General features: G+C 54.6%; 1 protein-coding gene across 1 annotated transcript; it reads left to right on the top strand.

The window, feature by feature from the left end:
• The first annotated feature begins 2563 nt into the window (after positions 1-2563).
• LOC125345502 (protein GREB1-like) lies at positions 2564-21928 on the top strand. The gene is made up of 8 exons (XM_048337633.1): positions 2564-2722; positions 8984-9103; positions 9948-10124; positions 14835-15017; positions 15644-15781; positions 18466-18594; positions 20975-21088; positions 21697-21928. The coding sequence occupies exons 1-8, from the start codon at positions 2566-2568 to the stop codon at positions 21921-21923; spliced, it is 1245 nt and encodes a 414-aa protein (XP_048193590.1). The 5' UTR covers positions 2564-2565; the 3' UTR covers positions 21924-21928.
• The last annotated feature ends 515 nt before the right edge of the window (positions 21929-22443 follow it).

Below are 22443 nucleotides of genomic sequence, written 5' to 3' on the forward strand. Positions count from 1 at the left end.
ATGTTAGCAGTACAGTCAGATATTACACATTGGCTATACAACCAGACACTACATGTTAGCAATACAGTCAGACATTACACGTTAACAATATAGCCAGACATTACACATTAGTAATACAGATGGACACTACACATTAGCAATATAACCAAACACTACACATTAGTGATACAGCCAGCCATATACTACATGGTAACAATAGAGCAGGACACTGCGTGTTAATGATACATTAAGACACCAGACACTAACGATATAGTAAGAAAGAAGTGCACAGGAAGATAGGAAGTCAGATAATCTGACCCATCGTATTATAGCTTGAAAAGAGCTCCTACTTTTCTCACCTGCATAATGCATCCCAAATACCCCCCTCGCATCAATGAAGAGGAAACCCCAATAAGTTTAAAAGGTGGAACTTAAGAATACAGTCTTAATTACAGTGCAATGAAAATAGAAGGAATACTCTAAGACTATGTCCCCTAGTCTTGACTGTTTAGAAAATAAACACTCACTCTGCTGTAAGCACTGGATTGAAAAGAGAACAAAAAGAGATCTTAAACAGTCTAGGAAAACACAGAGGGAAATGCTTTATAAGAAATACGGTGCAGCCGAAGGAGGCTGTGGCCTTAAAAGCCATTGTTGAAGAAGTAATAAGGAAAATGAAGGTACTGATAACATAACCTTTTTTTTTTTTTGAACGAAAATGTGTTGGTACTGGGGCTTAAACTCAGGGCCTTGGGCTCTACCTGGCTTTTTCTGCTTACATTTTACCACTTGAGCCTCACCTCAACTTCCTGCTTTCTGCAGCTGTGTTGGAGATAAAGCGTTTCAAGAACTTGCCCTGGCTGGCTCCACACGGCAATTCTCAAATCCCAGTCTCCTGAGATTGCTAGGATTGTAGGCATGAGCTACCAATGTCTGGCACATGATCACTTTTAAAGGGTTGTAAGAAATACAACAGATTAAGCCCAAGAGGAATAGAAGTGGGGTGCGTAAAAAGGAGTTAAAACTAATGCCATTATGTAATGACCATTCAAATGTCTCTTCTTGAGAAGGACCAGAAATAGAAGTGGTACCACGCATGTGATTAGAATAGATAGCTCAGTGGAATATTAAACAACCATCAAATTGCTTTGAAAGCATTTCTAAGGGGGTTGTATGGAGTTCTTACATTATAATGTGGCTATAACTCTGTGAATTTAGTTTCCAGTCCATCCCACCCCAACATTCTGAAGAGTAAGTGTGTAAAAATAGATTAAATATCACAGTGGTGGGCTGGGGAAGGAGGGCTGCTCAGTAGTAGAGCATTTGCCAGGCTCTGGGTTCAACGCCCAGCTAAATCAAAAGATAACACCTTGGGAAAGTCACTTAAAAAGAAAAAAAAAACCCTAAAACCAACAAAAAATCTTAGTGTCCGTGCAGTTCTGCTTTATGCTGTAGTTAGATGAATCTTGGAATCTGTCACTCACAGTGCTGATGGACAGAGTTGAAATGGGCTGAGCAGGAGAGAATTTACAATGATAGGAATGACCAAGTTGTCCCCTCGGACCGGAGGGCTTGGGCAGTGGCAGCTACGGGGTTTCTGTGGGGGTGAAGGAAGTGTCAAATTGTGTGTCCATCGCACAACACTGTGGACGCACTATGAACACTGAGGTCTATGCCTTGCTATGTGAGTTATATCTCAGTTAAGCCACGACGGAAGCCGTATCAGTAGCCATGTGCCCAGGGGCTCGAGTCTGTCATCCTCACTACTCAGGAGGCTGAGATCCGAGGGTCACGGCTCAGAGCCAGCCGAGGCAGAAATGTCAGCGAGACTCTTCTCTCCAGCAAAATCCTGCACGTGGAGCTGTGGCTCAAGTGGTAGAGTGCCAGCCTCGAACAGAAAGACAACAGCTCGGGGGTAGTGCTCAGGTCCTGAGGAAAACAAAAAAGGAAAGAAAGAAAACACACATAGCAGTCCTCTTGGGGGTTGGAAATAGTGGTGATTTTTCTCTTCTTATCCCAACCTCTTCTGTGACCTCCGGACCTCCCGTGTTTTCTGTATTGTCTAACGGTGTTTCCATAAGCAAACCCCTACAGGAAGGGTGTTAATAATGGAGCTGTGGCCAGGGGAAGGCAGGGACAGCCTTGCTAGCTCCTCTCTAGGTGAGGTGAGGACGGCCACTCCAGTAGCCCTCAAATCTGGGCTGTTTGTCCCCGGGAGGGAGGCTGAACCTTCGGAGGGGTGTCACTTCGGGGAGGGAGGCGTGGAAAATCAAGAGTCACCTGACCAGGGACTCTGGGAAGTTTGGATCGCGTTTCTGGGGAAAGTGGGATGGCGCAGGAGCAATTCCCGGTGGAATATTCCGTCAGGTGTCAGGCGCTGTGGGTGCGACCTCCGAGAGGGCTGTGACCTCAGTCACTTCCTGCAATTGCGGGAGGCTCGGAGGAGCGCTGCCCCCTCCAGCCCCGCGCCCGCGGCTGCTCGCTTCCTCCTCTCCTGTGGCAGCCTTCCTCATCAGAACCACAGGGCCACTGCAGAGAGAGGACTCGATCACCTTCCTTTTTGCTTGTTTGTTTGTTTTTCTGAAGATGGGAAATTCCTACGCCGGGCAGCTGAAGACGACTCGGTTCGAGGAGGTTCTGCACAACTCCATCGAGGCCTCCCTGCGCTCCAATAACCCGGTGCCCCGGCCCATCTTCTCCCAGCTCTACCTGGAGGCCGAGCAGAAGCTGAGCTCCCTGGAAGGTAGGAGGCGCGGGCTTGGGGACCGGGTTTGCGTTCCTGTGCGCGGGGTCGTGCTGGCGGAGGGAGCTGGAGCCCCTCGCCTTCCTCTTCTGCCCCGTGGAAGGGATGCGTGGGTCCAAGAATCAGTAGGAAAAGAAAGTTGCACGGAAGTTCTTCCTCAGCCAAAAAGAGAGCGTGGGTCTCAGCCATGAAGTTGTAAGGAGGGCGGCTGTCGATTAGCTTCCGAGGAGAAAGGGACAGGCTATGCTAGACTGTTTGGAAAGTGACCACATTTATAGAAGGCTCGACAGTTTTGCTTTTTGATGGGTAGGAAATTTTAATCTACATTTGATGCAATATATATATATATATATTTTTTTCTTCTTCTTTTTGTCCTGTAATTCAGGATCATACCTTTGCAAAATAGTCTAGATAGTTTCCCTTTGTGAAGGGTCCAAGAACTCACTGGAAACTTTAACACCATGACTACACCTGCATGAAGTTAATATGTGTCAGGAATAAATAAAAGCAACTTTCAGGCATAGGGATGACTTCACAGTTGACCTTGTTCAGAGAAAAAAAAAAAGAAAATGCTTGTATTTTTCAAAATAACTGTGTAGGTTTTATGAAAGCTAGTGCTTTGGAAGTCCTTTCTATAAATTCGTATGTTTGATTTAAGGTTACGTGCAGACTTCATTTAGGGGTGTGTGTGTGTGTGTGTGTGTGTGTGTGTTTGCACTCAGGGGTCTGGGCACTGTCTCTGAGCTTTTTCACTCAGGCTAGCTAGCACACTTGAGCTGTAACTCCACTTCTGGCTTTTTAGTGGTTAACTGGAGGTAAATCTCACAGGCTTTTGTGCTCAGGCTGGCTTTGAACAGTGATCTTCAGATCGCAGCCTCCTGAGTAGCTAGGCTTACAGGTGTGATTTACCAGCACTTGGCTTTCATTTAGCTGTGGACACAAAAAGGGCTATGATTTAGAGCAGAAATTAACTGACGAAAAGAGAAACCGCATAGTATTCTGGGTCTGTGCTCTGCTGAGTACGTGTGTGTGTGTGTGTGTGTGTGTGTGTGTGTGTGTGTGTGGTCGCTGAGGACCTCGCAGAGGGCATAGCTAAGGGACCTGAAAGAACTCGATCTGGGTCTCAGAGAAGGCAGATTGTGCTCCCGACTATGAAGTAGGAAAGCGCAAGCGTGTGCGGTGTTCATTCAGGAGTGCCGGGTCTTCCAGCCTAGGGACCATTCCTGGGACTTCATGAGAGAAGGCTTGCTAGACCAGCCGAAAGACTTTGGTGTGGTGTTTGCACAGCATGATCATTAATAACGCAGTGTGTGGAAAAGCTCCGTGGCTAATGGCCCACTCGTAAGGGACTGGGAAAAGTATTACAAAGGCCCGGGTCCGTCACATCCTGAGCATTCAGGAGGAAGGTTAGTGGCTGCAGATTCCGTTCACTAGTGTGGCAGTCCCCATGTGAGCGGGGACAGAGTGGGGGACTTGTCCGGGGCCCATGCCCGCCCGAGAGGAGACAGCCACTGGTGATTCCCAATCTGCTTAAACACTGTACACCGCCACCGCCCTCCCTAGCTCCAGCAGGGAGGCTGTGTTTCCTCAGGGTACGGGTGGCACTTTCCAGAAGGCACAGTTTGGCTCCTTTCCTTGTTCTTTTTCCCCTCCCTCCCTTCCTTCCACCAGTCTTGGAGCTTGAACTCAGGGCTTGGGCGCTGTCTCTGAGCTTTTTGTGCCCAAGGCTGCCATTCTACACCATGAGCCACGGCACCACTTCTGGCTTTTGTTGTTTCATTGGAGATAAGTCTCGGACTTTCCTGCCCAGGCTGAATTTGAACCTTGATCCTCAGAGCTCAGCCTCTTAAGTCACTAGAATAACAGGTGTGAGCAGTCCGACCCCAGCTTTTTTTTGTGTGTGTGTGTGTGCCAAGGATGGAACCCAGTACGTCCTGCATCCTAGTCGCCTGCTCCACACCTCTGAGCTACATCCCAGCCCTCAGACAGCACAGGGGCTCCCCGGGTTCAATCCTGAGCGTCCCAGGTGCCTGCTAGCCGGTGTGGGGCTTGCTTAGCAGGGTGAAAGCTGGCAGCAGCCCTCTCTGGGCTTTTCCATCTCCCCGGTGGCTAGTGCAGAGCCCTCCGTGGAGATTCTTGTTTTCCTAGGGAGGGAGTGGAGCTGTGGGGTTGGCCAGGGGCAAGGAGACCCTTGTGTGGTAAATGTCACCATAACCCGAGCCTTCTGCCTGGGAACACTGGCGGGGCGGGCGGGCCGGCCCGCGCAGGCTGAGTCTTGTTTTGTCTGGCTGGCTCTTCCCAGGGTCTCTTATCTTATTATTGGCTTTCCTCAGGCTAGGCAGTCACCCATGCCGGGACACTGCTGACCCCTGGGATCTGTTAACATTTTCTGTATTTGTGGGGGTGATTAAGAACTTTATTATAGCTTTGTTCTTTGGATTAGGGCTCTTACCCACCCCTTCCTTCCAGCCCTTTAGACCGTAGTGACTTTGTGAAAGAAAGGCCAAGAAAGCAGATAAGGCCCTGAATTACGGAATACCTATGTATTAGTTAAGCAGGAGGGCTTATTCAGTAAACCCCACCTGTTCAGAAGGCCGTGTGGGGTTCTGATGGATTGAAGAGAGACGATTCTAAACATTCATGTGAATAGTCCTGGCCGGGGGTGGGGAGGGTGGGGGGTGGTAGTGGGGGGATGGGGGATGGGGGGCAGGGCCCATGGGTTCCTGTGTTTTATTATAAGCTCCTCCCCTCCCCCTTGGTTTTGTCTGAGGACACTTTTAAAGCCCTCATCCTGCCAGCGGACCTGGGTAAACACATCTGTTTAGTCTGCCCTGGCTGGAAGCAGCTCTTTATCTCGTGTCTGCCTAAGACTTCCATCAAAGGCCCTGGAATGCCTGCTGGAGACCTTTGACCCTCAACCCTACCTCCTTACCCACACCATTTTGAGTGTGTGTGAGTGTGTGTGTGTGTGCGCGCGTGTGTTTCCTCTGACAGGCTGAGGATGAAGGGCCTCCTCTCTCTGATTCAGCTTATGGCTTAGCAGAATAATGCACCCCACGGGTTCCTGTGCTCTTAGCCTTGCTGGGGTCCTCCATCCCTTTCCAAGTCCCGGCTCAGAGACAAGGCTCAGCCTCGCACAAGGGTCCCCCGTGGCACGAGGGCCTGAGCTCCAGGCTGGCTCTGGGGTGTGTGGGTCCGTCACAGACCACACTGTGCTCACACTAATGGCAGCGAAAGCCATCGTGCCCTCTTCCTTTGAGTTCTTCCTGTATACTTTTTTTTTCCCCCATTCTCTTTTTGCCACTTGTGACTGTCCTTTGGGGCCTCACGGACCAAGGCACCCGGAATCCTTTCTGTGTGTGTCATGTCAGTCCTGGGCTTGAACTCAGGGCTTGGATTGCTCTTCCTTAGCATTTTCACTCAAGGCTGGCGCTCTACTACTTGAGCCACATCTCCACTCCTGGGGTTTTTGTTGGTTAATTGGAGGTCGGAGTCTCACAGACTTTGCGGCCCTGGCTTGTTTCAAACTGCGATCCTCAGCCTCCCTAGGAGCCTGAGCCGGTGGCTGTGGGCACAAGGCCTTCTCGCTGCCCTTCTTCCAGGGAGCTGACCCTCAAAGCTCCCCGCCCGCCTCGACTGCTCAGGTTCCTCCGCTCTGGCCCGCTGACACCTTGAACACCAGGGCACCCTGCACGGCCGGCTAGCATTTTGCACCTCTGGAACCTTCTGTGTAACTCTGCGGGCCACATTTTCCTTCCTATAGGCAGTCACAAAGCATAGTGACCTTAGAATTCATCCAGTGCGCGCAAAGGCGAAGTGACGGCCCTGTGGTGACCGAGGCAGTGGCCACCCAAGTTACTGAAAGTCCAGCTCCCCAGTTCCAGGTGCACAGGGCTCCATCATCCACCTTCACCAGGGGCGGGATGGAAGCCGTGAGAGCCGCTAGAGAGGGGAGAGGAAGAGCCACCAGGGAACCACAGCCAGAGGTGATAGAAAAAACAAGCCACTGTATGGAACCCGGAGGAAATGACTATATCAAATCCACAGGATTCGGGGCCGCTTTCTAAAATCCTGTTCTGTGGAGAAGTGGGACCAGTGGCTCACGCCTGTAATCCCAACTACTCAGGAGACAGAGATAGGAGGATCGCGGTTCAAAGCCAGTTCAGGGCAGGAAAGTCTGTGAGACTCTTAGCTCTAATTAACCACTGGGAAACCAGAAGTGGAGCTGGGGCTCAAAGTGGTAGAGCGCTAGCCTTGAGTAAAAGAGTTCAGGGACAGCGCCCAAGCCCTGAGTCCAAGCCCCCAAAATCAACAAAAAGAAAAACAAAAAGAGCTGTTTGTTTAGTTTCCTAAAGCCACACCTTGCCCAGCTCTTTTCTAGACTGTTCTGCAATGGCTATTTTTCTGCAGATGTGTGTGACAAATTTGTTTCTATGTATTTCTGACAATGTATACACACATTCTTCCCTTTGGAAGAAATAATCACGGTAGTTTAACAGCTCCTTTCAACCATCTTTATTTGTTTTTGTGCCAATGCTGAGTGCTGTCCCTGAGCGCTTTTGCTCGAGGCTAGTGCTCCACAACGTCAGCCACAGCTCTACTTCTGGCTTTCTGCTGGTTTGGTCGGAGATCAGAATTATACAGACTTTCCTGCTCAGGCTGACTTCGAACTGTGATCCTCAGATCTCAGCCTCCCGAGTAGCTAGAGTTATAGACTGGCACTTAGACCATCTTAGGACAGGTTCTAAGACTCATGTTTTGTATTCTAAATCAAGCAGTGAAGTGGGGGATGGTGGCTCACGCCTGTAATCCTAGCTCCTTAGGAAGCTGAGATCTGGAGGATTGCAGTTCAAAGCCAGCACAGGCAGAAAGGTCTGCAAGACTCCGTCTTCAAATAACCACCACCACCACCGCCGCCAACGACAACAACAACAAAAACCCAGGCTAGAGGCATGGCTTATGTGGTAGAGCACCAGCTGAGCGAGCAAGCCAACCAGCCGTGAAGCCCTAAGTTCGAATCCCAGTACCACCAGGAAAACAAGAGCAATGAAGTTGAGTGGTGAGAACAGAAGCTGGGCCATCAGATGTGACGAAGAACTTCCAGGCTTTGTATGGGCTTCGCTGTGAAACCAGAGGCCCCATCCCTGAATCTCTCCGAGCCTCAGCTTCTTTTCTTACAGTGCTCTGCAAAGTAGACTCTGGGCGCTGCTACAGAACTATTTTTTTTTTTTAAATGTGTTTTGTGTCGATACAGAGGCTTGAACTCAGGGCCTGCGTGCGGTTCTTTAGTTGTTTCACTCATCGCTGGCACCCTGTCACGTGAACCACACCTCTACTTTCAACTTTTTGCTGGTTAGTTGGAGATAAAAGTCTCATGGACTTCCCTGCCTGGGACTTCCCTGGCCTCGAACTAGGATCCTGGATCTCTGCCTTCTGAGTATCTAGGACTATAGGCATAAGCCCCAGGCATCCGGTGCTCTCTTACCAAGTAATCATACACGTATTAAACCTCTAGTGTTTGTAGCATGAACAGCTATGGTGGATGGAAGAGAAGTAAGCTTGCTTTGACGTCATGAGCCCAGACTCTGTGTTTAGTCTGTTGACAGCACAATCTTGGGAGAGTCACCAATGCCAGGTGCCTCATTTTGTGAGGTGTGTGTGTGTGTGTGTGTGTGTGTGTGTGTGTGTGTGTGTGTATGTGCCCATCCTGGGACTTTGGCTCAGTACCTAGGCAATGTCTCTGACCATTTTTTCCTCAAGGTTAGCACTCTACTACTTGAGCCACACCTCTACTTCTGGCTTGGAGCTTGAACTCAGGACCTAGGTGCTGTCCCTGAGCTGCTTGTTATTTAAGACTAGTGCTTTACCACTTGAGCCATCGCTCCACTTCCTCCCTTTTTTGGTAGTCGGCAATGAGAATCTTACGGACTTTTCTGCCCCGGGGCTGGCTTTGAATTGCGATCCTCAGATCTCAGCGTCCTGAGTAGCTGGGATGACAGGCGTGGACGGCTGGTACCCAGCTCCCGGAGCGAGGACTGATGAGTTCGAAGGTAGCTAAGACAGACCGAGCACTCACTGAAAGGCGAGTGGCGTCTGGAGGAGTGGCTCAGGGGGAGAGCACCGGCCTAGAAGGCACGCAGCCTGGGGCTTGGTCCGTAGGTTCCAGGCCCGTGTTGTGCCCCGGCGTCGTGGGTGGAGGGTGCTCTGAGGGCCTGACTGGCAGCCGTCTTTCACGCCATCACTCTCCCTTCCCTCATCCAGGTGGCGGCCGAGTGGATAATGAAGAGGAAGAGGAAGAGGGGGAAGGAGGGCTGGAGACCAGCAGCCCCCCAAACCCCTACCAGCTGCCCCCCCTGCCTGAAGGGTGCTGCACCACAGACGGTAAGGTTTGGCCAGCAGCACCCAGCCTCCCTGCCCAGAATCTGCAGCTGGGCTGCGGCCAGGTGTGCACTTAGGTGCCACGGGGATTCCCCGGCCCCCACCAGGGTGAGCCCCCTCCCACAGGGTAGCAGGGCACAGAGCCCCCTCCCAGCCCTGCAGCTACTCCGGACAGCCTCAGCCCAACGTCCCAGGTCCCTGTAGCAGCCCCCGGGGCCCCCCTGTTACAGACCTAATTAGCGATTCACTGCGGTGGACTCTGAGCTGGAAATGGGCTGTCAGGGAAAGCTTTGCACGCGGTGGGGTAAGTGGGGTGGGGTGGGGGGGACAAGCGGGGTGCATGGGAACAGAGGAGAGGCTTCCTGGAGGAGGTGGTCCTTCTTCTGGGTCTTGAAGAACTCGTAGGAGTCAGCAGGAGAGTCTGATCAGGGGAGAGGCTGGAAAGTTCTAGGCTAAGGAAACAGGAGGGGCAAAGGCTTGAGAGGGACCACCCAGCCCGCCAGGGGGAGCGGCTCCCCTAAACACCCGGGGAGCCACCAATGTTTAGTGAGAGGTCTTGGCTTGAAGGAGAGATCAAGTTGGTTTGGGAGGACCCCTCCCTCCATTTCTGGGGGCCCAGACTTGGCCCCGAGCATGATAGGACAGGGTTCATCTTCTCACCGAGAAGGTTCTGGACCGGCTCCGGGGCCTCTTTTTCTCGTTAGTTTAGGGAATATGAATAGCCAGAACCCAAACCTAGACGGGAAGGCTGTTCCTGCCCAACCCTGGGACAGCACCTTCTCCTCTGATGTCCCTGCTTCTGGAAAGTTCCAGGCACTATGGTGAGAGCCCTGTCCACCCCTCCTAGGGTTCTGCCAAGCGGGGAAGGACCTGCGCCTGGTCTCCATTTCCAGCGAGCCCATCGAGGTCCCCCCAGGCTTCCTCCTCGTGGGGGCCAAGGCCCCCAGCCTGCCCGACCATCTTCTGGTGTGTGCGGTTGACAAGAGGTTCCTGCCGGATGACCACGGCCACAACGCCCTGCTCGGTGAGGTCCCCTTCGCCCTCCTCTGGGGCTGTCTGCACACGGGGGGGGGGGGGGTGGGGGTGGGGGAGGCCTCGGGCAGCGGCGGGGACCACAGAGGCGCCGACGCCATCTCGAAGGTCTTAGCAGTCTGTTTACCTTTTCACCAGACGGGTGGACTGGAGTGGAAACGGGATCTTTTTCGTTATCTACTTTCCTGTGGTGTGCAGAGGGATTATAGTGCCACGAGTCGGGGAATGAGTACGTTTCCCTTCGTCGCGTCTTCGCTTTCCTCTCCCTCTTCTCCCAGGCCTCCTTCCCATCTCCACCAGTGAGTTGTACAGTTCACTTTCCTCAGTGTCCAGGGAGCTCCACTGCTGTATGTTTCTACACTTTTCCCCTCGAGTTCTGTTCCCTCCTTCCTGTCCTCCTGAAGATACACACTTGAATATACCCTACATAAAGACAAGAAGACAGACCCATCCACAGATAGGACATAGAGCGATCTCGTCTCTCTCTCTCTCTCTCTCTGTGATTTTATATAAGTATAAAGAGGCATAGAGACATTGCTTATCTGTGGGATCTAAACTATGAAAAATGGCCTTCTTGTAGAAGGGCTGTTGCTTAGCCTGAGGTCTTTCCTAGCGTGCTCTCTACTTTTCCTTCCTAATGGTTCTCGGGGGAATGGGCCGCTAGCTGGCCGGCAGGAGAAGGTTCCTCTCCCCCCCCCCCCCCCCCCCCCCGTGTGTGTCTGCCCCCAGGGTGTTTGTTTGCCAAGTGACTACCCTGGCTTCTCACTCTCCTCCTGGTGTGCGGCTCGCGTCTGCGGCTTCTGCAGAGGAGCTTGAATGTTAATGAACTTGACCAGGATCTAAGTTCTACCTTTTGTGTTTTGGTACCAGTCCTGGGGCTTGAACTCAGGGCCTGGGCGCTGTCCCTGGGCTTTGGTGCTCAAGGCTTTCGCTCCACCACTTGCATCACAACTCTGTGTCTGGCCTTTTTGGTGGTTAATTAGGGCTAGGAGTCTCACGGACTTTCCTGCCCAGGCTGGCTTTGAACCATGAGCCTCAGGTCTCAGTCTCTTGAGTAGCTAGGATGACAGGTCTGAGTCACTGGGACCCAGCTCAGTTTCTGCCTTTGACTCGCCATCCAACTTGCGCTGCATTGATGTCAAGGTCAGGGTGAGGGCTGACCTTCCCTTTGGGCCGCAGGCCTTCTAGCCTCGGTGGTCAGTCACCACTCCACTGTCCAAGCCCGGCTACTTCTCGCTCAGATGGCACTGCTGGGCTCTCACTTATGCCAGGACCCACCCACATGCTCCTCTAGATGTCTGACAATGTAGGAGAGATCCCCGAGATCTGAGTTCTGGTCTTGTGTCTGCCACAGGTCTCCATGTGGACTTCTGGCTTTGGAGTGCACTTGAGGATGGGGGGAGATTTCTCCAGGAAGTCGTGCCTTTGTCTTCCTGTGTGATGTTTGCTCCTCACCTGGCCCGGGGTCCCCTTGGCTGGTCTGGGGTCCCCTTTGGAGTGGCAGTGGAAGGATTGGGCAATGGATACTTGTCACTGTAGAAGCGAGTTAGGGGATCCACTTCTGGGTTAGAAATACCATGTCTTGCTTACGTGTCAGGTGTACATGTAAGCATTTGGCCCTGAGAGCCGGGCTGGTAAAGTCATTTCATAGAGCATCTTCATTTTTTTTTCGGCCAGTCCTGGGGCTTGGACTCAGGGCCTGAGCACTGTCCCTGGCTTCTTTTTGCTCAAGGCTAGCACTCTGCCACTTGAGCCACAGCGCCACTTCTGGCCATTTTCTGTATATGTGGTGCTGGGGAATTGAACCCAGGGCCTCATGTATATGAGGCAAGCACTCTTGCCACTAGGCCATATCCCCAGCCCCTTCATAGAGCATCTTCTGAGCCCATTTTCAGTCTTAGCGAAGGATGGAGGGAAGAAAGGAAGAACAGAAATTCTGTGTGCAAGTTCCAGAGTAAGGCAGGTGACTGTTCAAGGAGGAACAGCACAGCCAGAGACAACGACAACAGGGAAAAAGATTTTAAACCACTGCCCTTAGGCAGGTCTGTGTACTTAAAGTAACCGGTTCTAATTCTTTATTTTATTTTATTTCTTATTTACTTTTATGTGTGTATGTGCTGGTCCTGGGGCTTGACCTCTGGGCCTGGGTGCTGTCCCTCAGCTTCTTCTGCTCAGGGCTAGTGCTCTAGCACTTGAGCCACAGCTCCACTTCCATCTTTTTTGGGAGGTTAGTGGAGATAAGAGTCTCAAAGACTTTCCCGCTGGCTTCGAACTTCCATCCTCAGATCTCAACCTACTTAGTGGCTAGGAGTATGAGCTACTGGTGCCTGATTTAAAAAAAAAAAAACACAAAACACTTTTAATGCCAGTATTGGGGCTTGAACTCAGGGCCTGGCACTCTTACTTGGCTTTTTTACTCAAGACTGGCACTATACCACCTGAGACACAGCTCCACTCCTGGCTTTTTGCTGCTTAACTGGAGATAAGAGTCTCATGGACTTACCTGCCCGAGCTGGCTTTGAGCTGTGAGTCTCCATCTCAGCCTCTTGAGTCGCTAGGGTTACAGGTGTGAGCCCCTGGTACCTGGAAAACTTAATGTCTGCAGGAAGCTGATGGAATCACTGGGTCTTGAACTGGGCTTGCTTAACCAGTGCTGGTGGTGAGGGCCCGGTAGTGTTTGATCTGGGTGGCCGGGGATTTGTCTGAATTGCACGAGTTTGACAGGGAATTGCCAGGGTAGTAAATCAGGTAAACCTAGGAGGCCCCTGAGGAGGAAGCACCCACCCGCCCCTCCCGAGGCAGGCCAGTGCCCAGGAAGTAGGAGATTTTGTTAATTGCTTGCAAAAAGCCATCCAGAATGGGTAACAAGGGCTGGCTGGTAATAACCGGTGCTTTCTTCTTTGAAAATAACTTTATGCCCTCCTCCTGCAGACTTAGCACTGTTTAGGTTTCCTGCAATTAGTCCCCCTCCCCTCCCCTCCCCCTGCATGGCTACACAGGACAAGGCGGTCCCTGAGACCCCACAGCGCCGGATTCCCTGCTTTTTTAGTGATCTATAAAACCCAGGCTGTAGAACATGGAGGAGGAAGCAGTGCCTTCAGGGGCCTTGTTTTACTGGCTCTGAGTGCACCGATGGGTTTTGTCTGAGGAAGCGGAAAGATTACAAGCCAATGTGTGGTATCAGGACTTGGTTTTGTTTTAGGTCTCTCTCTGTGTGTGTGTGTGTGTTGCTAATAATTCACCTACATTACCTGTAAGCTTAGAAAAGAAAACCTATCTTGCTTCTTGCAGTAGTGTGCTGGGATCGGCTGTCAGGTAGAGAAGCCGAGGGCGTCACGTTTCTCTTTATCCGTGGCCACTGCCGAGAGCAGAGCCAGTGGCCGTATCGGTGTATCAGCGTCCTTTATAGTGTTCCTCCGCACGGCACCCTGACTAGTTCATAGAAGGATGTGTGGGTGGGCACCGTCCCATGCCAGGTGGCCGGCCCAGCGCTGGTGGGTCAGCTCCCGGTACGCCCCGTCCAGCCTGGCGGAAGGACACCGGCCCAAACCAGCCATAATCTCACGTGGTGTCCCCCCCCCCCCCCCCCCCCCGCGCCGCTGGCCGCTGAGCCCCTCAGGGCGCTTTCCGGTCCCCACTGTGCCTTTTGAAGCTCTTGGTTCTTTTCAGCGACTCCTGCAGTCAACCTGACTCCCGGATGGCCTTCGGGACGCTCCAGACGTCTCCGCGGGTCCTGCCTCACGGGTCAGATTGCTCTAACAGTCTCCCCAGCCAGGCAGGGCCAAGGAAACAGGGGCCCGGGGAGTCAGTTCCGGTCCCTGGTCCCTGTGGGCAGCCGAGTGGGAGAGTTCTGGCCCTTCCAAGTATGCTCCTTGCACGAGTTTGTATGTGTGTGCGCGTGTGTGTATGCGTGTATGCACGCGCATGTATGCAGGTGTGCACGTCTATGTATGCATGTGTGCACAGATGCATGGTGCGTGTATCATGTGTGCGTGCATTGTGCATGTATGTATGTGTACGTGTGCATGTGCGTATGCATGCATGTGTGCATGTATGTATGCACCTGTGTATGGATATATGCGCGTATGCATGTGTGCATATATGTACGCGTGTATGTACATGTGTATGGATGTATGCGCGTATGCATGCATGTATATATGTATGCACATATTCATGTATGTGCTTGTGCTGGGTCTTGAACTCAGGGACTGGGCATTAACCTTTAGCTTTTTCATTCAAGGCTGGTGCTCTACCACTGGAGCCACAACTCCACTTCCAGCTTTTTTGGTGGCTAATTAGGAGAAAAGGGTCTCGCAGACTTTCCTGCCCAGGCTGGCTTTGAACCACAACCCTCAGGTTTCAGCCCCTTGAATAGCCAAGGTTACAGGCATGAACGCCCAGCCCCCAGCAGATATAGGGGCCTTTAAATATGCCACTGTGCAAGCCAAGCCTTCCGATGCTCGTGATGTTCTCGGTGCTCGGGGCGGATGCCCAGCAGTGATGTGGCCGGTCATAGGGCATGTCTACGTTGAGTGTTTTGAGGAACCTGCAGGCTGCTGTCCAGGGTGGTTGTGCTGATTTACAGTCCCACCGGCAGTGCAGTGGGGTTCCTTTCCCCCCATCTCCGCCGGTGTTCCTGCCGTGTTGGGTGTTTTATTCGTGGATGAGGTTGGGGAGGTTCACGGTTTGCTTCCTCCTCTAGGTTTTTCTGGGAACTGTGTTGGCTGTGGAAAGAAAGGCTTCTGCTACTTCACCGAATTCTCCAACCACATCAACCTGAAACTGACCACCCAGCCCAAGAAGCAGAAGCACCTCAAGTACTACCTGGTCCGCAATGCCCAAGGGGCTCTCACCAAAGGCCCTCTGATTTGCTGGAAGGGCTCAGGTGAGAAGCTGGGCTCTGGAGGGGGCGGGCGGGCGGGTGCAGGAAGTGCCCTGCTCAGTGGGCCAGGGAGCCTGGCGGCGAGAGGCTGCGGAGGGACCCCCGTCCAGGGGCAGAGCGCAGCCAGAAGCAGGCCCCGGTGACCGGGATTGCCCGCTGTGTCTACTCTAGTGACACACGGGGCGGATGGGACACTGACACGTTGACGGCAGGCCATGTTGTGCCGTGATTCTTGGTGGCAAGTATTTGGGGGCAATCGTTTTGCCCCGGGGGTGATGATGTGATCGTGGTCAAGGCTGGAGCGTGCCCCCAGGACCCAGGCATCAGAACTAAGCCTGGCTTTTTCGTTCAAGGCTGGCGCTCTACCTCTTGAGCCACAGTTTCATTTCCATTTGACGGTGACTGGAGCTAAGGGTCTCGTGGACTTTTCTACCTGGCTGACCACCTGTGCGCAGCTCAGACGCTTTCTGACACCTGTGCGTGGGGGTTCCCGGTTCTGACAGTGGCGCGGGGCCGCTGGGAAGCTTCGCGACCCCTGCCCGGTGGTCTGTGGATGCTGGTGTCCATGTGTTCTGTCCTCCTGTCGTCTGGAGACTCACGGCGCTCCTCTGTGCTTCTCGTCCTCTTAGAGTTCAGAAGCCGGCAGAACTCAGCCAGCACCTGTTCCAGCTCCCCCTTCCCGCCGCTGGAGGGCGCGGGGCCCGCGGCTGCCTCGCCCGGCGAGCCGGTGCCGGGGGTGACCTCCGGCCTCCCCGTGGGAGCGGCAGGTGAGGTGACAGCGTTGTCCCAGGCTCCAGCCAGTCTGCATGACACTGTGATTGATCTTTCCCTACGCTAGAGATCATCGTGGCCTTGGCCTTGGGGATTGGTGCCTTGGGAAGGCTTCCCCGCCCTCTCTGTCTCATAGGCAATGGGACCCTTCCACCGGCCCTGACCCTGAGGGCCCCCGGCCAGCCCCGGGCTTTGTAGCCTGGAGCTCAGTAGGTAGCAGGTGCTAAGCCGTTGTCGGAACTGAATTTCAAGACTCGCGTGGAGCCACGCGTGGGTGTCGGGCCCCTGGCTCCCTCTCCCCCGATACCTCATCCTCACAAGACTGCAGCAGTGGAGAAACTGAGGCTCAGGAGGCCGAGCACTTGCCCCCGGCCCCTCCCAGACCGGGAGCGGTGGGAGCAGCACTCAGTGTCGGGGGGTTGCTTGTCGTGCAGAACAGGCCTGCAGAACAGGGCGGTGGTGACCCGGAGAAACCAGCCTTCTGGAACACTCTGGAAGACCGCTGGCTCCTTTGTCTCCCTCCCTCCCCGACACTGCGGGAGGTTCTGAGCCTGCCTGGCCCGTCCCTCACAGGGTGGGGCTCCGGGCTCCCTCCCTCCCTCCCTCCCTCGTCGGGGAGGGGTGCCGTGGGCCTCTGCCCCGCACGCCCACGGGCTCCGGGCACCTCGGCCGTGGTGGGCTGGGGAGTGCCAGGCTTCTGCCGTCGGCTGCGGTCTGGCCCGGCCGCCTCAGTGGGGCGACCGGAGGCTGCTGTCACTCATTTGATTCTCTCGGGGGTGCCTGCGCTCATAGGGGGCACGCACCCTCTTGCTGCGGCCTCACCTCCAGCCTCTGTGCGCGTTGCTTACCATTTTCCAGGCCGGCCTGGGCTGCCTCTCCCCGACTTCCGCGTCCCTGCGTCCTTGGAGAGGACAGGGGCGCCCCTGCGCCCAGCCATGTGCTCCCCCAAAGCTGGGGGGGACAGGCGACACTGCGCCCAGCCATTGGTTGAGTTGGATTTTCTGTAACTTTCATGCCTGGGCTGTGTGTCTCTGCCTCCTAAATAGCTAGCATGACAGGCTTGAGCCACCACCCGGCTGTATGTGGGGGGAAATCACGTGTCCCCTTTGCCAGGTGATTTAAGAACTGGGTAAGATCTGGGGGCTGTTGGCTCTCCCTCTTAGCACCTTGCCCACCAGCTCTGTTCTATGAAGTGTGTCTCAGCTGCCACGGCGTGTCGGTGGCGGGCCTGGAATTCACACACTGGCCCGTCAGCTTCACACCCCACGCTCCTCCTTCCCCTTGGCCTGCTGCACCCACAGGGAAGGGCTGGTGTTGCTCCAGACCCAAGCCTTCCAGGCCGTTCTAACTGAACTGACTTGGACTTGAACGCAGGACCTTGTGCTCACTGGCAAGACATTCTGCTTGAGCTACGCCTTCAGCTCTTTTTCGCTCTACTTTTCAGATAAGAGCTCACTATTTTATTTATTTTTTTGGACGGGAGCTGCCTTCCTACTGTCGTCCTCCTACCTACAGCCTCCCAGGTAGCTGTGGGGGCGGGCGTACACCACACCATCTGCCTTACGGGCTGAGATGGGGTGTCCCTGACGTTTTTGTTAGGGCTGGCCTCCAACCAAGATCTTCCTTACCTCTGCCTCCTAAGCAGCTGGGCTGACAGACGAGAGCCGCGACCCCCGGCTTGGACAGCTTGAACAGGGGACCCGCAGCTGTGGTTACCCTGGGAGCTGTCTGGGGAGCCAGGCCCCGGGAGCAGACCAGACTCAGGAAACAGAACCTGAGGGGGCTCCTTGCCCGTACTGGGGTACAGACTTGAACTCTAGAGGGTGAGAGGGGCGGCAGACGTGCGTGGGGAGCCCCGGCCACCCCGAGTTCCCGTTCCTGCTCGCCCCAGGCTGTTCTCGCCGAGGATGGGCAGAGAGTGCAGGTGTTCACGCTCACGTGTGCGTGTGTGCGGGCAGGACTCTGCATGGGCGTGCTTGTGTGTATGTGTGCAGATGTGCAAGCGTGTGTATGTGTGCATACAAGCAGACATAGATGTGTGCACGCTTGCATGGGTGTGTCGGGAGGGCAGGGTGACCCAAGACGGGGGCTGAGTGCGGTAGCTTTGGCTCACACCTGCAGTCTAGCTGCTCAAGAGGTTGAAACCTGAGGACTGGAGTTCGACGTCAGCCTGGGCAGAAAAGTCCATGAATCTCGGTATTTCCAACGAACCACCAAAAAAAAAAGCCACAAGTGGAGCTGTGGCTCAAGTGGTAGAACATCAGCATTGAGTGAAAAAGCTAAGGGACAGTGACCAGGCCCTGAGTTCAAACCTCAGTACTGGCACAGAGAGAGAGAGAGAGAGAGAGACAGACAGACAGAGAGAGAGAGACAGAGAGACAGAGAATCAGAGAGACAGAGACAGAGAGAAAGGGGGGAGAGGGAGAGGGAGGTAGGAAGGGAGGGAGGGAGGAAGGAAGGAAGGAAGGAAAGAAGGAAGGAAGGAAAGAAGGAAGGAAGGAAAGAAGGAAGGAAGGAAGGAAAGAAGGAAGGAAAGAAGGAAAGAAGGAAGGAAGGATTCTGGCTTGGCAGGACTACAAAGGTAGTTGTGAAAACTGGAGGAAACAGAAGGAAGTTTCCTTCCGCCTCCTCAGAGTGTCTGGTACACTGACGCCCCCTCCTTGCTCCTGTTTGCCTGCAGGACCAGCCTGTGACCAAGCCTTGCTGACCGCGGCCCCCGCCCCGGCTGTCTTCAACGGCAAAGGCTCCCCCAAGCACCAGCAGCAGGCGAAGAGCAGCCTGTTGGCCCTGCCTCGGCCCTCAGCCTTAGGTAGCTCGGCCTGGCCTGGCCTGGGTGGGAGGGAGCTGGCGGGGGGCGGGGGGCACTGGGCGGGGGCAGCTGGGCCTTGGACGCAAGCTGGGGTGGCTTGGCCGGAGCCTCTGAGCACACCGGTAGTCCAGGGATTTCAAAGAAGAAAGAAAGAAGAAGCCATCCAGCTAGACCCTGAAGGGGAAGAGGCAGGGCGGGGCTGGGCGCCGGCTCTGCTCCGTCGGTGAACATCTTTCGGCCCAGGAAAGCCCCTGGGCATGGGGCGAACACATTGGCTGAGCCGAAGCCTGGACCCCCCTCGTCCCGGTTGTGGTCTCTATTCTGGATCTCAGTCACTGCCAGCCAGGCCTGTCTTTCTCGCGGGGTTCTGAACTCGGCAGCCACGATGTGGCTGATTCACCCAGTTTCTGAGCACAGGAGGCCCATGCCACCAATGGCCGTCACCCTGACCTGAGATCTGGGCCCTATGGCCTTGGCTGCAGAGCCACCCTCTAGGCTGGATGGAAGGGACTTGCTGCGTCCTAATCTGTGACATGTCGTGGGAATGGGGTCGTGTGCATGTTTTTAATCCAGAGTGAGCAGGAACCACTGTCCAGCGGCAGTGAGTCCCACCCACCTTGGTTCCCTTTCAATCTGCAGTTCCTGGTTGGGCGAGGGAGGAGAGAGAGCAGGTGGGTCAGTACTGCCCCCAAGTGGTGAGACTCTGGTGGTGCACTCTGGAATTGCACTTTTCCCCCTCTTCTAGCTCTTCAAAGATGCGTCTTGTCGTAGTCAGGTACCAGTGGCTCATGCCTGAAATCCTAGCTACTCAAGAGGCTGAGATCTGAAGATCACGGTTCAGAGTCAGCCTGGACAAGAAAGTCTATGAAATGCTTTTATCTCCTGTTGACCATCAAAAAGCCAGAAGTGGAGCTGTGGCTCAAAGTGGTAGAGTGTTATTCCTGAGCAAAAAACTGAGGGACGGTGCCCAGGCCTCGAATTCAAGCCTCAGGACAAGCACAGAAACCGGCCAAATGAAAAACAACAAAAGTATCTATTGCGGGCTGGGGATATAGCCTAGTGGCAAGAGTGCCTGCCTCGGATACACGAGGCCCTAGGTTCGATTCCCCAGCACCACATATACAGAAAAACGGCCAGAAGTGGCGCTGTGGCTCAAGTGGCAGAGTGCTAGCCTTGAGCGGGAAGAAGCCAGGGACAGTGCTCAGGCCCTGAGTCCAAGGCCCAGGACTGGCCAAAAAAAAAAAAAAAGTATCTATTGCATGATGGAGTTTATCTGTGATTCCAAATGCTTGAGAGGTAGAGGCAGAAGAATCTGGTGCTAGAGTCAAAGTTAACAAGACCCTCTCTCTCTCAATATAAAAAACGGCCTATCAGACAAAAGGGCTGAGGGCCTGGCTCGGATAGGAGAGACCCTGCCTAGAATGTGTGAGGTACTGAGGCCAATCCCCAGTAAGCAAAAAAAGGCAGGGAGGAAGACAAGCCTGGTGCTGGTGGCTCACGCCTGTAATGCTACCTACTCAGGAGACTGAGATCTGAGGATTACGGTTGGAAGCCAGCAGGGTCAGGAAAGTCTATTATCATCAACTAAGTCACAGAAAAAGCTGGAAGTGGTTCTGTGGCTCAAGTGGTAGAGTGCTAGCCTTGAGCAAAAGGAGCTCAGGGACAGCGCCCAGGCCCAGAGTTCAAGCGAACTCAGGATCAGAAAAAAAAAAAAAAAAGTTAAGAACTAAAACAATTGCTGCCAAACATGCATGTATGTAGATGTACATACATAGGCGAATCACAGGGATGACGACGACGCGGGTATTGAGCCCAAACTACACGTGCAACAGTGTATCACCGCGTGCCTTCACCCCGCAAGTAGGGTTTTTACCTATTTGTTTATTTTCTTGGTGGTACTGGGTTTTGAACTTGGAATTCTGCCTGCTAGGCAAGCGCTCTGCCATGGGATCCAAGCCTCTGTCCCCATAAACGTTCCAGCTAGGGTCTCTTACTTTTGGCCAGGCTGGCCTCAGGCCGCGATCTCCCTATCTCCACCTCCAAAGCCGCTGGGATTATAGGCATGTGCTACTGCTCCTTCACTCTGAGTAGGTTTTGTTATTATATTTAAAAGACTTACGGGGCCTTAGGCGGAGCGAGAAATGTCAGGCACCCCCACATCTCTGGAGAGAAGCATCTACAAAGATGGGTGAGATGTTTCCTTTTTTTGCCTAGGTATTTCACTGCGTAAAGACTGCAGATGAAAAGGAATGCCAAATAGGTTTTCCCTAGATCGGGGCGGTGTGGCGGGGTGTGTGTGTGTGTGTGTGTGTGTGTGTGTGTGTATTTTACGGAAGCTCATTTCCAGTAGCAGCCTAGTGATGGTCTGAATTTTGCTTAGGTATCTTGTCGAACTCTGGGCCACCCAAGAAGCGCCACAAAGGGTGGTCTCCAGAGTCGCCATCGGCTCCAGACGGTGCGTGCCCTCCAGCCGGCGGGCACAGAGCTAAGTCTGGTAAGTGACACAGTAGAGGCAGGGCCGCGGTGGGCGGGGCTCCGGGGACAGAGGCAGGGCCGCGGTGGGCGGGGCTCCGGGGACAGAGGCAGGGCCGCGGTGGGCGGGGCTCCGGGGACGGAGGCAGGGCCGTGGTGGGCGGGGCTCTGGGGACGGAGGCAGGGCCGCGGTGGGCGGGGCTCCGGGGACAGAGGCAGGGCCGCGGTGGGCGGGGCTCCGGGGACAGAGGCAGGGCCGTGGTGGGCGGGGCTCCGGGGACAGAGGCAGGGCCGCGGTGGGCAGGGCTCGGGGACAGAGGCAGGGCCGTGGTGGGCGGGGCTCCGGGGACAGAGGCAGGGCCGCGGTGGGCGGGGCTCCGGGGGACAGAGGCAGGGCCGCGGTGGGCGGGGCTCTGGGGACAGAGGCAGGGCCGCGGTGGGCGGGGCTCCGGGGACAGAGGCAGGGCCTCGGTGGAGGGGGATCGCTGGTGGCTTGTGGGGTGGGGACGCCCCGGGTGCCTGGCTGGGTGGGGGTCAGTGGGTGGCAGTTTTGTGGCACCTGGTTGGACAGAGGGCCGGTGGGGTTGCCGTGTGTGCTTTGTTTTCCTAACACGCTTGGCATGTTTCTAGAAAGTGCCGGCCTGTCCTGCGTGGCCCAGGCCGGCTTGGTGGGACCCGCTTCCGTGACCTTCCCGGTGGTGGCCTCTGGAGAGCCCGTGTCTGTCCCAGACAACTTGCTGAAAATATGCAAGGCCAAGCCGGTGATCTTTAAAGGCAAGTGGAGTGGTGCGGGCAGCCGGGAAGACGCCACAAGAACAGAGGGAGAAGGGGGACCTCTTCTCAGTCTCTGCTTCTGACACGAACCCCAAATCCTCCGCGCGCCACGGTCCCTGCTCAGATGCCGGGAATCGCACAGCCAGCCGTGGCCGCGCCCCCGCCCCCACGCAGGGACGCGCGTCCGTGGGTAACCAGGGCCTTCCTTCCTCCCTCGGGATCCTCAGCCTCGCCCCAGGCCACGACGCTGGGTGAGCACCCAGGAATCGGAGGTGGACAGTGAGCCCAGACCTCAGTCCAGGAGGTCGGTCGCCCTGGTCTGCTAATGTTACTCAAAGCCACAAGTCCGCTTTGACCAGGCAGCCCGACCCGGATCGGGCAAAGCGTAATCTGATCCGTTTGCGCGAGGGGCTGATGGTGCCGTGCTCTGGGGGACGCTAGGTTTTGTCTCACCTGACGAACTCTCATCCTACCTGGGTGCCAGCGGCTCACACCTGTTATTCTAGCGAATGAGGGGGGTCTAGAGGATCAAGGTTCAAGTCAGCCTGGGCAGAAAAGTCCACGAGACTCCATCTCCCAAGTAACCAGCAAAAGGACGGGCTG

Source organism: Perognathus longimembris, unplaced genomic scaffold (genome assembly GCF_023159225.1).
Source record: "Perognathus longimembris pacificus isolate PPM17 unplaced genomic scaffold, ASM2315922v1 HiC_scaffold_5745, whole genome shotgun sequence".
NCBI classification, from domain to species: domain Eukaryota; kingdom Metazoa; phylum Chordata; class Mammalia; order Rodentia; family Heteromyidae; genus Perognathus; species Perognathus longimembris.

Coding starts and splice junctions, on each gene's coding strand:
- LOC125345502 (XM_048337633.1), top strand. CDS start 2,566: ATGGGAAATTCCTACGCCGGGCAGCTGAAGACGACTCGGTTCGAGGAG. Junction 9,104..9,947: donor AGGGTGCTGCACCACAGACG/GTAAGGTTTGGC, acceptor CACCCCTCCTAG/GGTTCTGCCAAGCGGGGAAG. Junction 18,595..20,974: donor GCCTCGGCCCTCAGCCTTAG/GTAGCTCGGCCT, acceptor AATTTTGCTTAG/GTATCTTGTCGAACTCTGGG.